Below are 14,932 nucleotides of genomic sequence, written 5' to 3'. Positions count from 1 at the left end.
ATATGAGCTTTAATTATTGTGAATCTAGTAAGATGTTGAAAGGAAAGACGCAGCGCGAAGGTCGAGGCCGCGGAGAGGAAATTGTTTGCTTTTGTTTGCACAGTTTGGCATAATGACGAGGAAGAGACGGACAGCTACGAGTCACGAGTTCTGATGAATTTTGATTTCTATGTTGTTGTGTATGAATTATATAGACAAAATGCAGATTGCAGGTAAGTGATATAAGATATTGACAGAGTAAGGACCAGACCCAAACGCCAACGCTGAATGTTGAATCGAATCCCAATTCCAACGCATAGATCCGAATGTTGAAAGCAAGGAAAAGCGTGGACCATGATGCACAATAGTGACTGTCAGCATGGCCGAAAAATAAAACCATAAACTAAGAGCTGGCGTCGGATTTTCCGCCTGCGTCAAGCGGCCTGAAGACATTGCAAACCACACGAAGTTTAGTCAACATCTCATCCCATTCCCCCTCCGCAGTGCTGAGTGTAGTAATAGCTCCACCAGCGCCGATTCGCCAGGTCTGCTGCCCTTTCTCAATTTCGTCCCGACCCCCAGAGCAAGTGAATGCCGAGCGGATCAGAACCGAGAAGCTTCCACCTCCGCCAAGGTCAAGGAATCCCATAACACCAGAGTAGATGCTGCGCTTGCGATTCTCAATTGTGCGCAGGTGCATGCAGGAGCGTTCCTTGGGTGCACCGGTCATGGAGCCCGGCGGAAGACAGCGCTGGAGGGTGGTCAGACCGTGGACGGACATGTTGGGGGTGTTCAGATGAGACATGTGTCGCACGGCGAAGCCCGGGTGGTTGGGGCGGACCTTGCCCTTGATGTGGGTGATCATTGAGTAGACACGGCCGTAATCTGCAACTTCCAATAGCTTCTCGACATGGACGCCGCCTGATCCGCAGATACCGTATAGATCATGGCGGATTAGATCTGCGATCATGAGGTTCTCTGCCATCTCTTTTGTGGAGCTGAGGATCTCGCAGGCTTTCTCCATGGTCATGTCTGGTGACTTTCGGACTGTGCCTTTCATTGGCTTCATTTCCAGTGTTGATTCGCGGTCCCAGTTCAGGAAACATTCTGGGCTGCTGCTGGCGATCTTCGTATCGCCCAAATCTGCGAACGCGCTGAACGCAGCTGGGTTGTATGTTTTGAGTCGTCTGTAGAGCTTCCAGGGGAACATGAGGCGCTCTGATTCCACCTGTGGAATAGGCAAAGTGATTGATGTTTCGGACGTTAGACACAACTCGTAAGATTCACCTGCTGCCAGTTCTGCTTTGCAAGACTCGATCTCTTGCTTGTACTTCTGTTCTTCGGGGAACTGAATCTTGCTTTCCCTAAGGATTGAGTCCAAGTATTGATCTGCAGATGAACCATGGCCACCGTCCGCAAGATCTTGCAGCTGGCGCAGTGTCTCGTCAAGCCAGCCAGAATCATCTTGGCGAGTGGATTGGATGACAACATGACCAGTAGCGTTGTCAACAACGATGCTTCTTTCACACCACAGAAGGCTAACATCAGGTGGTTCTGCGAAAGGAGAATGAGATGAGGAATTCTCAGTGGGCTTCGGTTGCTCAGCAGCCTGCGCGGAGCTGTGGTGCGGAAGACAAGTAAGGCCCAGCTCATAAGAGAAATACCCCAAAAAGCCACCCCAGAATGGCACCTGAGAGTTGCCAGAGTCGACCTTCTTCATTTCCATCAGATACCGCAACGCATCCCACAATTGAACAACGGTAATACAATCATTGACCTCTTCGCGATCGCCATTGAGCTGGATCAAGCGAAGCTTATGTGTCTCAACATTGTATTCTAGTCGCCATGAGCCAGGACTCGGGACCGAGGCAATGCTGTATCGGCCATTAGATTGAAACAAGACAGTCGGCGAGCCTGGTTCGTTGAACAATTCACTGATAGACTCAGCGGACAAGCCAACTCGTTCAAAAGATCGAGAAAGTGAAGATCTGGAAGTTGACTTGCTCCACTTGAGCATTTCGTACGCAGCATCAGGAAACGAACTAGGCGCTGTGTGAGGGCTGATGACTGTCTCCGGGAGAGGAGAATATCCACCACGTCCAGTGATTTTGTTGAATGACAAAGCCATCTTCCACCAGTTCGTGAGAAGTGCCTTGCAGGCATTAATTTCTGATTTGCAGGACTCCGGGTGGAATTGGACGCCCCAGAATGGTTTATTAAGGTGACGGACTGCCATAGGTATCTGTGCATCCGGGCGATCTTTTAGAGACAACCAGGCCAGGTACTCGAGTTCAGGCGATGTCCCAGCCGCTGCATTGGCATACAGTGAATGGTAAAGGGTCACCTCTACCTCCGACAGGCGTTCAAAGATATCCGTGGATGACGTGGAAATCTTATGAATCTGACCATGAAGCGGGTACGGAAGACGCTCGATCGGAACACCGTGGTGAAGACAAAGGCTTTGGAAGCCCAAGCAGATACCGAAAACTGGCAGGAGATTCGAGTCTTTCAGATTCCAGATGTCTCTCATGATGCCAACATCTGAAGGCACGTTCGGGTCTCCTGGTCCTGGCCCAAGAACAATGGCCTCGTAGTGCTGGAGGAATTCGGTCATGTTCGACTCCGGCCATTCTGAGTCAATGGTAATGACCGTGACTTTGGCGTCGAGGGTTTCCTCCAGCATGGCGACCACATTGTAGGAGAATGAGTCATAGGCATCGACATAAAGAATGCTCTTGGGTGAGGAGCCCCGAGCAGAATTTGGAAGTATGTTCTGGCTGCTTGAAGCATCCCAATGATCTAACATTGGTGCCATGATGATGGGTCTTTTCAGGTCTTTTCGTTTTGATAAGCTGACAGTGGGCTGAGGTATATGATCCCAGATTCCAATGGTCCGCTGAAACGTGTTTGTTATTGACTGAAATAGGAGCTAGCAAGGTTGATCTGCATCGCAGATCTTCCAATTTCTTGAGGTCCTTTAGCTCCGTATGCTAGATCGGTGAATTTGCCGCTTATCTGATGGAGCGGAACGAGGGCTTAGCGTGCCCAGGTGGCAATGCAAGAAATGTGCAGATGGGGTATTGTTTGAAGATGGAGCGTCAAAAGTACAATGTCATGCAGCGTGCAAGGATATGGGAGAGTTAACAATGCATTGTGCCCTGAGGCGAGGCAAAAAACGGAAAAAGAAAATTAAGGTTGGCGATGAAAAAGGCCAAAAGCGGGTACCAACGGAGCGGCTCCACCGAGTGGCAGAGTGGCGAAGATTGGTCGAGAGCCTCAACGGGGAATTGATAGCAAAGTACTCCGTATTATTGTTACAATTGTCTGGAATCATTCGGTGATCGGCCTGGAGCTCCGTATCCTGGAGTTTAAAGTAATGGAGTAATGCTCAAGAGTTGTCGACAAGAGAGCCAAGATCTATGGTGGCATCGAGGTAGACGATTGTCTCAGCCACATCCAGAGCTGGAGGGTATCCAAGGACTAGAGTGACATTCACTATCATGGAAGATACTTCTTCAGGAGATTTGTTCATGAGAATCGAAATATTTTCATTGAAGACGAACTGGAATGCAGTACATGGCTAACACAAATGGCACGAAAAAAGCTGAAGGGTATTCAACGCTGCAAAACATCACGACTGTCCAGGATGGGAAGCCTGCGCAGGCGCCGACAACGAAGCGAGTTTGACAGCAACTTTAGGGAAATACTGAGCCACAAATCCCTCAGTGTAATAACTATGCGCAGAGCTGTGATCCCCGACCAAGTTGTGCGCCAGCTCATGACACAGAATCACCCACCAATATACAATCGCCTCGGTACGATCCGAAGTCGCGCTTTGGAGTAGCTCCTGCTCCTGCAATGTGTGGAAATACCAGTAGTTGCAGAAGATACTGCCCGCCCGGTTGAATGCGATCGTCTTACCGCCTGGATCATAGAAGATAGTGAGACTGTCGGATCGCATAGAGAAGATGGATCCGCAATCAAGGAGGATCGAAGCGAACAGGTTGAAGCCCGCGCGGTTTTTAGAGAGGAACGCGGATCGCTCGGTGACCGTCTTTGTGAACAGAACGTTCATGCCGGAACCGGGGAGTGTGGCAACAAACTCCAAGTCGTGGCTTGGTCGTTCATCGCAGTAGGAATCGCTCTTCTGGATTTGATTCGTTTCTGGACGACTGTACACGTCGGAGGACCCGTGGGCTCGGCATGCTTGAACAGCGGAGAGAAGCTCGGAGTTTAGTCGGTGTGGCGAGTTGGCGTTTACAGGTTGCTCGGGTCGCTGTTGCTGCGTCTGGGGGTCATTGGGGGAGTAAGGCGGCGGCGGTGGAGTGGAGGACTCGGGAAGCAGAGACCGGGATTGCTCTTCAGAGCTCGCTGAACCGGATTTTCCGCTGTCCAAGCCAAATCGTTTTGTCAGATTGGCAAATAAGCCTCGACTGGGTCGTTCTGGTACGGGGCCCGGAGAAGCGGCATGCGCTTGTTCGGGCAACGCCTTGTGCTTCGGCGACTCAGGGAACACACCGGGCATGGCATTCGCGGCCTGTGCTTGAGCCTCTGCTTGAGCCTGTGCTTGGGCACGCTCTTGCTCGGCCTGCTGAGAGTCGCGCTGAGCTTGACCAGCTGCCCAAGCGGCTTCTCTCTCCTGCAAGATCCGTCGCTCCTCTTCGAGTCGCTTTTGGCGTTTGTCTTCTGCAATCCGAGCCTCTTGGGCCTTTTGTCTCAGGATACGTTCCACATTGTAACCGCGAGCCCGAAGTTCCAAAAGATCAGTTTTCAACAACATTTCCAGTGTCAAGGTCGAGTGTAGCTTTGGTCGTTTCAGGATGAGATGCACTAGGGACTGACTAATCTCGTATAAGTCGTATGGACCTGGGCGAATACACATGCCCCAGTCCGAACCCAAGCGTGCGACAATCGCTTTTCGATCCTGGGTGTGCGAGACACGTCGACCTTTGAGGGATCTCGTGAGACTGATCGAGGTCACAACCTGAACCTTGAAGGAATTTTCCAACCATCGGGTGCCGTGTAGGACAGAGTCTGGAGGTTGGTCATGCAAGAAAAGTCGTACACGTTCGAGAATGAGTTTCTGCAGTTTGACTGCCGAGGTTTGATCGCTGGACCTGCTACCAAATCGCGCTTGTTCTTCAACAAGACCGCTCAAGGGGATGGCACCTAGAGCAGCATAGAAATCCTCCAATGTTTCTTCTTGGGGGGCAGCGAGAATGTGCTCTTTGAACAGATTGAAACTTTGAAAATCGTCTACCACGACAACATCTTTGGCGGAAGCCAAACTCCATTCCTTAATGTCCATATCATCTTCTTCATCATGGAGGTCCTTCCCAGCAGGCTTTCCTTTGCCGCCTTGATCAGAAGCATTAGGCGGGATGTCGCGACTAGCAAGGAGGAACTTCGCTCTTTTCATCTCAAGGAAAAGGTCTTTGTCTTTCTTTAGCACAGAGATGTGCTCGGCGAGGGTTCTGAGGAGCATGAGATATTTCTCTGAGCTTTGGAACGCCGCAGAAATGCGAGCTGGCTCTTTGACCAGCATCCGTGCGATCTCGACCTTAGTGGGTTCTCGTTTGGAACCTATGGCCATGAGAAAGAGGTTTGCCTCCTGTCCAAAATTGACAAAGTCAAATATATCCTTGTAGTCCTCACCGTCTCCGAGATAGCATAGCCTGGGAGCCACAAGTCGGACTCCAGCCCCTTTGTCCGATTGATTACGGATGGGGATCGGAATGATTGGTGTCTGGCTGATACGGTCTATGTCTTGCTGGCTCAGATCCGTGACTCTGCCTGCCAGATACTTGAACATGATCCGGGCATCCTTTTGGGTAGTAGGAGGGTGCTTGGAAAGAACTTGAAGGCAATCTGCCATCGGAGGATGGGGTTTTACCCCCAGTTTGGACGCATGGAGATGCAGATTATGTCTGAGGAGCTTGAAACCAAACAAGGTCGCACCTTCATCGGTGAAGCATTTCTTCGGCACGCTCAAGATATCGGATCCTTCAAGAGGTAGGAAGGGCACTGTGACCGCGCTGATTTCGAACGAAGCATAACCGTTTGTGTAGTACTCGCCGAGGAAGTACGACAAAGCTTTGCTAGCTCGACTGTCTTTCTCCGTGCTCCCAGCTGACATGAGTCGTACGAGTTCAACAGCTGATGGGAAGCTTTTGAGTCCCATCATCGTGAGGAATCTGCCCTCATTGCTGCTGTTGATATATGTACTTGGCCACTCGATGATCGGTAACCCAAGAGCTCGCAATGCGTCCTTTGGTTCATAAAGTTCAGAGATTTTGTACCGCGTGCTATCCGACCCTCTCCCACTTTCGGCGGTACAGATCTTGGTCCCCTTCAACCTCTGTATATCGCTTACAGGAATATCCTCTCGTACAGAGGCGAGGTATCGGATCAGGTCGACGTGATTCCATTTCCGAGGGCCGGAGCCTTTTTCGTCATTGGACGGCGGAGAGTTAATCAAACGATCAAAAATCACGCCAAGTTCGACAGTTTTGCGAACGCCCAGTGCGACCAGAATTTTTTCCTTGACGCCATTCAGACCGTGGACCACTGGTAGGTCGTCGAAAAGGCGCACGGAAGCAAAATACGTCTGCGGGGGTTGCTTCATCCCAAGTTTGGTGGGTATCACGGTTTGGGGCCGAAGAATATCGACAACGCTTTGCTTCGACGCTTGGCTCAGAGTTTCCCATTGCTTGGACAAGACAGGCAAGACCTGGCCTGAGAAAGCTGCCCATTGTGTGATGTCTTGATCTATTGAGAAGATATTGCGGTCCCCGGAATTATTGACAATCCAACGAAGCCATGGAACGATGTGCAGCTCGGTCCAGCCCAGCGCTTCCAGCTCTTGCTTGCCCAAAGTCTTCGTGAACCTGAAAGGTATCACACTCGTCGGCACAGGGAGGTCTGCTGGTATACGTTGAGGATTCAAGAAACAGGTAATATCTGCAAAAATGATCAAACGAGTAGGCGCCCCCTCCTTGTCCTCATCGTTAGCCACAGCTACCCGTAGCAGACTCTGCACCGATGACCTATCAAGCTGGCCGGCCACCGTTTTACGGCCGAGCCACGATATGAACTCAAGAACTTGATTAGATCGCAAAGTACTGGACTCTAATTCGCGCTTGATGTCGGATACCGTGATTTCCGTAACTAGACCGAAATCTGTAAGCCGTTTGACAAATTCCTTGGAGCCTTGCACGAATTCTTCGGGCAAAGCAGGAATTGAATCCATGAAGCTGAGATCTTTGGGTGCGATTCGCGTCTGGTGGCTGGGAATGACACCACATGTAGACAGGATGTCAATAGAGGCATTCTTGTTGCACATCCAGAACGCATCCTCAATTGTTTGTCCCAAAACAGAAGAAGGGGTAGATTCGCGAAACACGAATTGATTTGCGGTGTGGATAGCCTCTGGCAACACATCCACGATGTCTTCTTTCCGAAGCTTAGATGAGCGAGATGGTCCAAATTTGAGAGCGAGTTTGGATTTAATCGCGGCCATCTCTGCCGACCAAGCAATCCGACAAACAATACCAACTGCTCGTAGCATTTCGAGGTTCCACTTGCTGATATATCGAGTGTTGAGATCGATACTCTCTCGCTCCACGGTCGGGATGACAGATGGAGCAGATACATGGGCATTCAGACCAGTTGTCTGTGCGGTAGGGAAGCCAATAAAGACCCTTCCGGCTTTCGTAGGTAGAATTGATGAGAGAATCTCTGACTGTGATGACGCTCCGGTGGTCGGGTTGACATCATAGGAAGGAGTCAAGATTGCAAGAGTTGCTCTCTTAGGCGGGGGTTTTCGTGTGGCTCGTTCCAGCTCTTTGCTCAGGTCTTTCCTGATAGAAGGCTGAAGCGACGCGGTATTGATATGCAGAAAGACCGATGCCGATAGCATGGTATTCATGGTGCCTGAATCCTCCAACCGCTCAGGTTCCTGTTTCTGAGCAGCGGACTGTTTATCTGGAGTGCTCTGTGTAAACTTAGAGAAAAAGCTTCTCAAAGAGCTGGTTGTATCTCGAAGATTATCAAGGCGGAACATGCTTGCATTTGGATTCCATTCCACGATTCTCATCCACGAAGCATCAACCTGGGCAATTTCTCGAGTGACATTGATGACTTTCATCAGACCTTCGGCAGTCTTAGTGTCAATATCTCGAGGAATGGGAACGTCGGCACTGGGGGCTGTCTTCTTCGATAGTTTCAGAAGATTCCAATCATCTAGCCATAATTCTATCTCCTGCAGAGAGACAAACGTTAAACTGCTCGACAAAAACTGGCAAAGCTGCAGTAACGGCGGAACCGGGGAAGAATCATTGCGGTAATCTAAAACAAAGGTAGTATCCGGACTTGCAGCTTCACCGAGATCCAGTCGGCGGGTGAACAGTCCATTCCCTTTCCAGTAGAAGGCCATGGCTTGGCTGCCGGAAGACACAAACGGCTCCTCACAATCATCAAAAACGCTGTAAAAGCCCACTCCGAATGCGCCGATTTTCGTTTCATCAGGGTTGCCGTCCGCGATGCGCTTCAGTCTTGCCCAGTCCTTTTCACTGAACGCAGCGCCATTGTTTGATATGAGAAGACGCCGTAGAGTGTGATTTGTGATAGTATGCTTCAGATGTGCGGTGGGGTCATTTGATGAAGGAGATGGCACAGTGGTTGATGGAATAGTCTCGAACTTGATAGTCACTTTCGTTGCAGAAGCATCAGCGGCATTTTGAATCATTTCTCTCAGGACCGTCCTAAATCAGGTTAGCACTGACCCCGAGACGTAAGTTACAGTTGCTCTTACCATTTCCCAGAATAACGAGCAAGTACTTTGGAGATCAAGCCTCTTGTATCGACCGTCACAGCCTCCTCGTCGGCTCCGGACCCCATAGTCCGCGCCTTTAAGGCGTTGAAATCCACGTTCATAGCCATCTTGTCGTGTACTCGTTACGCTGAAAGGCTGTCTTCAGTAGCCTATCTCGATATCGTTGTCACGCCCATCTATTCGCTGCACAACTGCCAATGAGAGTCAGACAAACAAGGTCGAGGGTGGCCTAGGCTGCCGTAAGTGTATGCCTCGGATGCGCCGCTACCGTAGATCGTAAACGATGCAATGGTCGCCAGGATAACAAAGGTTGAAACGATGACTCGATGAGTACAGTCTATAACCAGAAAAGGAGAAAAGAATACAAAACGACGTAAGAATGATAAGGGAGAGAATGTCAAACACTCTGCCCTGACTCGGAGACTGCGGAGTTTACCTTGGGCTTATCTCTTATCGGACTGCTCCAGAACTGCCAGTCTCCCCCGCCTTTACCGATTCAAGTACCAGTACTTCAGTGCTTACACAAATAATGCGGGCATAGATGTACTCAAAGTACCATTACGGGGAGCCACGTCACCCATCAACGCAGCATTTGTTGTTCGGAGCTACTCGACTCAGGAGTGCGGAACGGAACTGGCAATTTGCTGGGAGGCTTTTCTTTTCACGTTCTTTCAAAGACGTGTTCCACGTCGGGCGTGCTCCTCGTTTGGATTCTCACACCCGTCCCTAGCCCATGACGGCCGACACTTACCAACTTGTGTGAATGCGGGCTTGATATTCTCCATCGCCTCAACAGCTCTCTACCGACAGGATGGGTGTCGACCCTCTGTCTCCAATTGCGCCTGTTCGGCTTAGGGCGCTCTTGCTTCCCATTGGCAGAATCAAGCGCTCACGCTTTCTGAGCTTTGCTGCTCGACTACAAGCTGAGAATGTCGTTCGGCTAGGAGACATCAGTCCCGATGCGCGGCCAAACAGAAGTATGTCCCACCCCCTGATGAGGTGTCGCCATTAGTCACTTTCAATTACAATTTATACTGACCACATCATGAAGACATGTTTTCACCATTAGCTTTCCCTACTGGATTGATTCTTTACGACCTTTCGTTCTCGGTACCCCCAACTTCGCACCTCGAACTATTTCCTTTCGAGGTATATAGAGAGCCTCTGGTGATCATTGCGATCGCAGATGGGACCGAACTGCCTGAAAACACTGGCGACAAACAGAAGCACCCGAGTCCGGATGGACTTGATCAGTTATTGGAAGAGCTCAATGGGGTGAAGGAGAGGAACCCCCGGGCATTGGTAAACCAACTCTTGGTTTTCGATCATCCGGGCTTGGACAAGGTCACGAACGGCCCGGATAATGTCCTTTGGGTCCCACCGCCCCAAGCATCCAAGGCTACCACAATGAAGACAGTCCTCTGTGATATCACCTCGGTCTTGCTCTCAGAATTGGATGAGTTCGCAAAGACGATTCAAAGCATACCCTCGATTGAGTCACCAAAGGCATCCTCTTGGGGCCCGCATCGGAACCCTGAATTACGACCACGGCCAGTAGATCGACTATTGAACCGTATGACTCTACCTGCACAGCTTCCGTCCAATCCAACCGGCACACCAGATGGCGCCAGTCCATTCAGCTCAAAGCCCGGCTCTCCAGCTCCCAGCGATCACGAAACCCCTACAACATTTGATGAGATCACTCGCGCAATTCACCTATCGAGTCGTACAAACTCAGGCAGCAGGACACCTTCGGTGGCATCACCTAAGGAGCATAGCCGTGACCGTATGTCTGTTAGTGGTATGAGTGCCACGGACAGAACTAAGAATCGAATTAAGGGCCGAGCCGGGGTGGTGATTGGAACACTTTTCCTGCAGGCGGGAAGGTGGCCCGATGCCCTCAAGGAACTGACTGAGGCGGCGAACAATGCTCGGGCAAGCAGCGACTACATTTGGCACGCTAAGGCCCTTGAAACAATTCTTCTTTGTCTGCTGATGTTTGGATGGGCAGGCATGGACTTCCAGGTATGTGAAGAGATCAATGCTATCGTGTGTCCATGCACTTGTAGCAGTTCGCTTACTTGCCCACTAGATTCCGGCAGTCCTGTACCCTGCTGCGGATAAGTCCTCCAAGCATCGCGACTCCATGACCCCTAGCAGTGCCGGAAACAGGGTCATTTCTCTACAGAATCTGGCCAACCTTTTGCCGGATCTCTCAAACAACATCTTAAACCTTTACACCCGCGCTGCTAATATCACTGATGAACCTCTTCCTCAGCTGGTATTCTCAGAAACTGTGATTCGATTGGCAAGGCTGATGGTGTCAGCGCGCGTTCGCGATGGAGCTTTAGATGACAATGCTTTAAAGCACATCGTGATGAACGAAAGCCTTGTTCCATTGCTTCAACCAGAATTACCCCGGGGTACTGTTTTGCTTCGAAAGGCCGAAATTGCCAACTTCCTCTATCGAGCGCTACCACTTGCTCCTGGCGCGGACTTGCCAGCGACTGACGCTGTTCCTATCATCGTTGGCGTTGTGGCTGTTCTCAACACCCTTGACTTGCCACGGAAGAAAGCATTTATCATGCGTGAGCTTCTATCGGTAATGGTTCCGAGCTTAGTACAGGCACGCAAAATCGGTGCTGCGGAGGTGGGTATTCATCCTGCAGCTGGACTGGCCTCTCTCAGTGATACCGCATTTGACGTGAATGCCCTCGACACTGGCCCTGGGAACATGGAGTCAAGTGTGCGCCTTCTTCTTTCAAATATTGGAGAAATCTACGGCGTACAGCCATCGTATTTCTGTGAAATCGAAAAACGACAAAGCCAATCCTCCGCTGTGAGTGGGGCGCGGGATAACGCCGAGCATGATTCTGTTGCTGGTATTACCGAGCGGACATTCCGACATGTAGTCCTTGATCGTTACGGTGATCTGAACTTGAAAATCGATGTTTTGAAGGCATGCATCAACTGCTGCGAAGCTCTTCCAGACTTCAACGGCGTTCTTCGTTTTACGGTTGAGCTTTTACGGACTATTCGAGGAGACATCATGCTTGGTGAAGGCTACAAGTCCCCACCGTATCTACCTCGGGATGAACAAGTCCGTTTGTTGAACAACATCAAGCGTACAGTGGGCGCAGGAAGTAGACTAGGTGCTTCCGACATGGTCGCAGAGTACTGGGATGATTTCTTAGTACGCGACGTCCAGCTACTGTCTCTATCCGACCCCAAGAAGCCCGTTCGGCGGTCCAAAACGGAACTGGATGCAGTCACGACGAGTTCTGACAAGTTGAAAAAGGATCCGTTCCTGTACAACCCTTTTGCCAAGCCCAGCAGCAAGGCGCTTGAATTGCTCGCTGTGGCCGATGAACCTGCGTCGTTCCAAGTCACTCTGCAGAACCCCTATGAGTTCGAAATCGAGATTGAAGTCTTGCGCTTAGAAAGCACTGGTGTCTCCTTGGATGCAGTAGCAGAGAACATTGTTATTGCTCCGCTCTGCGTGCAAGATGTTATCGTTCCTGGTGTCGCGCATGGAGAAGGCAGCCTGCAAATCACGGGTTGCAGTGTGAAAGTGCGGCACTGTCGAATGCGAAGTTTCCCCGTTTTCAAGAAACTTTGGAAACCAGACCCAGACTTCAAGTTCAAGCGAACAGGTCTGGGAGCAAAGAAGCCGCTCACAGAACGCCCAGTTTCCTGGAGCTCAACGACCTCCATGGACGGTAAGGTGGATTCCAAAAAGGCCCGGAAACCTCAACATGCGAAGTCAAGGTTATTGCCAAACAGCCGTCACTTGTGATTGAGTCTATGTCTCTCTCACAGTCAGCGATAATGGTCCTTGAAGGCGAAGTCAAAACATTCACGATTTCGCTTCTGAATGCTTCCCAGTGTCCCGTGGACTTTGTGTTATTCACCTTCCAGGATTCCACAACCAGACAGTTGCAGTCTGCACTCAGCAACAAGGATTTGGCACCGGTCGAGATCTACGAGCTGGAGCTCAAATTAGCCAGCAAACCCGCTTTGCGGTGGCGCCGGGAAGGCCAAGACCCCAGCGACTGTTCAATTGCTGCAGGCCAGAAGGCAAGCTTTACCGTTGATGTGCTTGGAAAGCCTGGTTTGCAAGATACAACAGTGCAAATCGATTATTCCTACGTTGGCGCAGCCCCGGGCGAATTGCCTGATATCTTCTATACCCGACAACTGTTTGTGCCATTGACGGTCACAGTCAATGCCAGTGTAGAGGTCGTTCGCTGTGACATCCTTCCATTTAGTGGCGATCTTGCCTGGAAAAACCATATCGAGCCGCCTGTTGACTCGATACAACAGCCGGGGGCATTGCTATCGACCACTGAGAAGGATCCATTTTCCCAAGTCCTCGCCCGTCTCGGTAACGGGGCCTATGGACCAGATCACTGTGTCGTGTTGCTTGACCTACGCAACGCATGGCCGAGTCCTCTTTCGGTCTGGTTGAGGGTAAGCGAACAATCAATGGCAGGTCCCTCACCCGAGGCGGTGACCAAGGATGAGACTGAGGGCAAGTACTCGGTCGACGGAGACCTTCAACCGGGCCAGGTCTCTCGGTTTGTCCTTGTTATCCCACGCGTCTACCTTGACAACCAACATGCCCCTATCCCCGTTGTCAACACCGGTACCCGCAGACAATTCGTTGTCAGCGCCAACAAACTTTCCTTCGAAGCAGAGGCGGCCTCGCGCGAAGCCTTCTGGTTCCGAGAAGAGCTCCTCAAGAGGATTCTTGGAGGCTGGAAGGAAGCAACCGCAGGTCGCGAGGGATCTATTGACCTTCGAAACATCCGATTAACCAGTCACATGGTCGAGGCCATGCGTCTCGAAGACCTCGAGATGACTTTCTCTTTGACCTCCCCATCATTATCATCCGAGACCTCCCAGGCAGTTGAACAGACGGGCCGCTCCCGCTTCCGCGTTAAAACGGATGACCTCCTGACTCTGAACATCACCGTCCGCAACCGTTCCTCACGCCCTATCCATCCCCTCCTCCGACTCCAACCTAGCCTCCGCCACCAACCCAACAACATCGCCCTAGACCTCACCCGTCGCCTAGTCTGGACCGGCATGCTCCAGCAAGCACTCCCCATCCTGCAAAGCGGCGAGTCCACCACCGCCTCCATCGGCGTCACAGTTCTCTGCCGCGGCGAGTATGAGTTTGGCGCTAGCGTCGAGGAAGCCCGGCTCCTGCGTCAGTCTTTCGGCCAAAACAAAGACAATACAGCTGCCGGCGATTCTACTGTTCACCGCTACAACGACGACGGCATCATGGACACATTTGGGACGGATGTTGTCCGCCGGAGACGCATTTGGCATTCGAAGGAGCTGTGTATTATTCATGCGAACGACTGATGATTCTCATATTTTATTGTTTCGGCCTGCTCCGCTCGTGTCACTTGGCAGTGGGCATAGACATGTTATATATAGACCCTGTCTAGCGTCTGTCTTTCTTTCAGCTAAATTCGATGATGACCATGTAGCATACTCCCGGCCTTACCTCTTGTACAAAGATGTTCCTTGCATGATTTAGGATAAATCCTTAATCCATATTGCGCGGGGAACTGTCTCCAGTTTCCCCGGCTTCTCTTCCAAGGTTTCCATAAACAAACCTTTTACTTCTTCAAGTCGCCTTGTCTCCACAACGCTAGAAGCTCGTAGCAACCGCCGTCGCCGGGTTTCAGATCTTGGACCTCTGGTTTCAATTTTTGCGGACGACGTCCCACAATACCTAGCAAGTCGTATCAATCGAATGTCAGTAGACACGGTGAAGATCGACCTGCTAGGTGGTTGTTTACTGAAGACACTGTCAGTACCCGAAGGAATTGGGAGTCTAGGAATGACGTCCTGACCGCCGTTTGCCAGCACGATGGATACAAACATGTAGCCCATGTATTCGCGCATACAGACATCGACCCTTGTCCCCAATGCATCATGTCCGGGCCTTACATCGGAATGATGGGATAATGGGAATTGGGAACCTGGAATCAGGAATTGATCTTGTATCAGATTCCATGCTGAAGAGTATGAAGCAAGCCTCTGCACTATGGACTGCCAATCCACCAGTTGGCTCGTTGCCGCGGAAATTCACGTGACCCTTCG

The 14,932-nt window shown here is 50.9% G+C and overlaps 3 protein-coding genes across 3 annotated transcripts; 1 reads left to right on the top strand and 2 right to left on the bottom strand.

Annotated features, from left to right (window-relative positions):
* Positions 1-382: 382 nt before the first annotated feature.
* Positions 383-2,794, bottom strand: pabA (aminodeoxychorismate synthase pabA; the record flags this gene model as incomplete). Its single annotated transcript, XM_056664837.1, has 1 exon — positions 383-2,794. The coding sequence occupies one exon, from the start codon at positions 2,792-2,794 to the stop codon at positions 383-385; it is 2,412 nt and encodes an 803-aa protein (XP_056523894.1).
* An 816-nt stretch (positions 2,795-3,610) lies between these two features.
* On the bottom strand, positions 3,611-8,919 carry N7515_004092 (histidine kinase-like ATPase domain-containing protein; the record flags this gene model as incomplete). Its single annotated transcript, XM_056664836.1, has 2 exons — positions 3,611-8,741; positions 8,792-8,919. 2 exons carry the CDS (start codon positions 8,917-8,919, stop codon positions 3,611-3,613), a joined length of 5,259 nt encoding a protein of 1,752 aa, XP_056523893.1.
* Positions 8,920-9,623: 704 nt separating this feature from the next.
* Positions 9,624-14,185, top strand: N7515_004091 (TRAPPII-specific subunit TRS120; the record flags this gene model as incomplete). The annotated part of the gene is made up of 4 exons (XM_056664835.1): positions 9,624-9,789; positions 9,864-10,837; positions 10,905-12,531; positions 12,576-14,185. 4 exons carry the CDS (start codon positions 9,624-9,626, stop codon positions 14,183-14,185), a joined length of 4,377 nt encoding a protein of 1,458 aa, XP_056523892.1.
* Positions 14,186-14,932: the final 747 nt, after the last annotated feature.

This window comes from Penicillium bovifimosum, assembly GCF_028826915.1.
Source record: "Penicillium bovifimosum strain IBT 22155 chromosome Unknown utg000003l_segment0_segment0, whole genome shotgun sequence".
Lineage (NCBI taxonomy): Eukaryota > Fungi > Ascomycota > Eurotiomycetes > Eurotiales > Aspergillaceae > Penicillium > Penicillium bovifimosum.
This window is presented reverse-complemented; position numbering and strand designations above follow the sequence as displayed.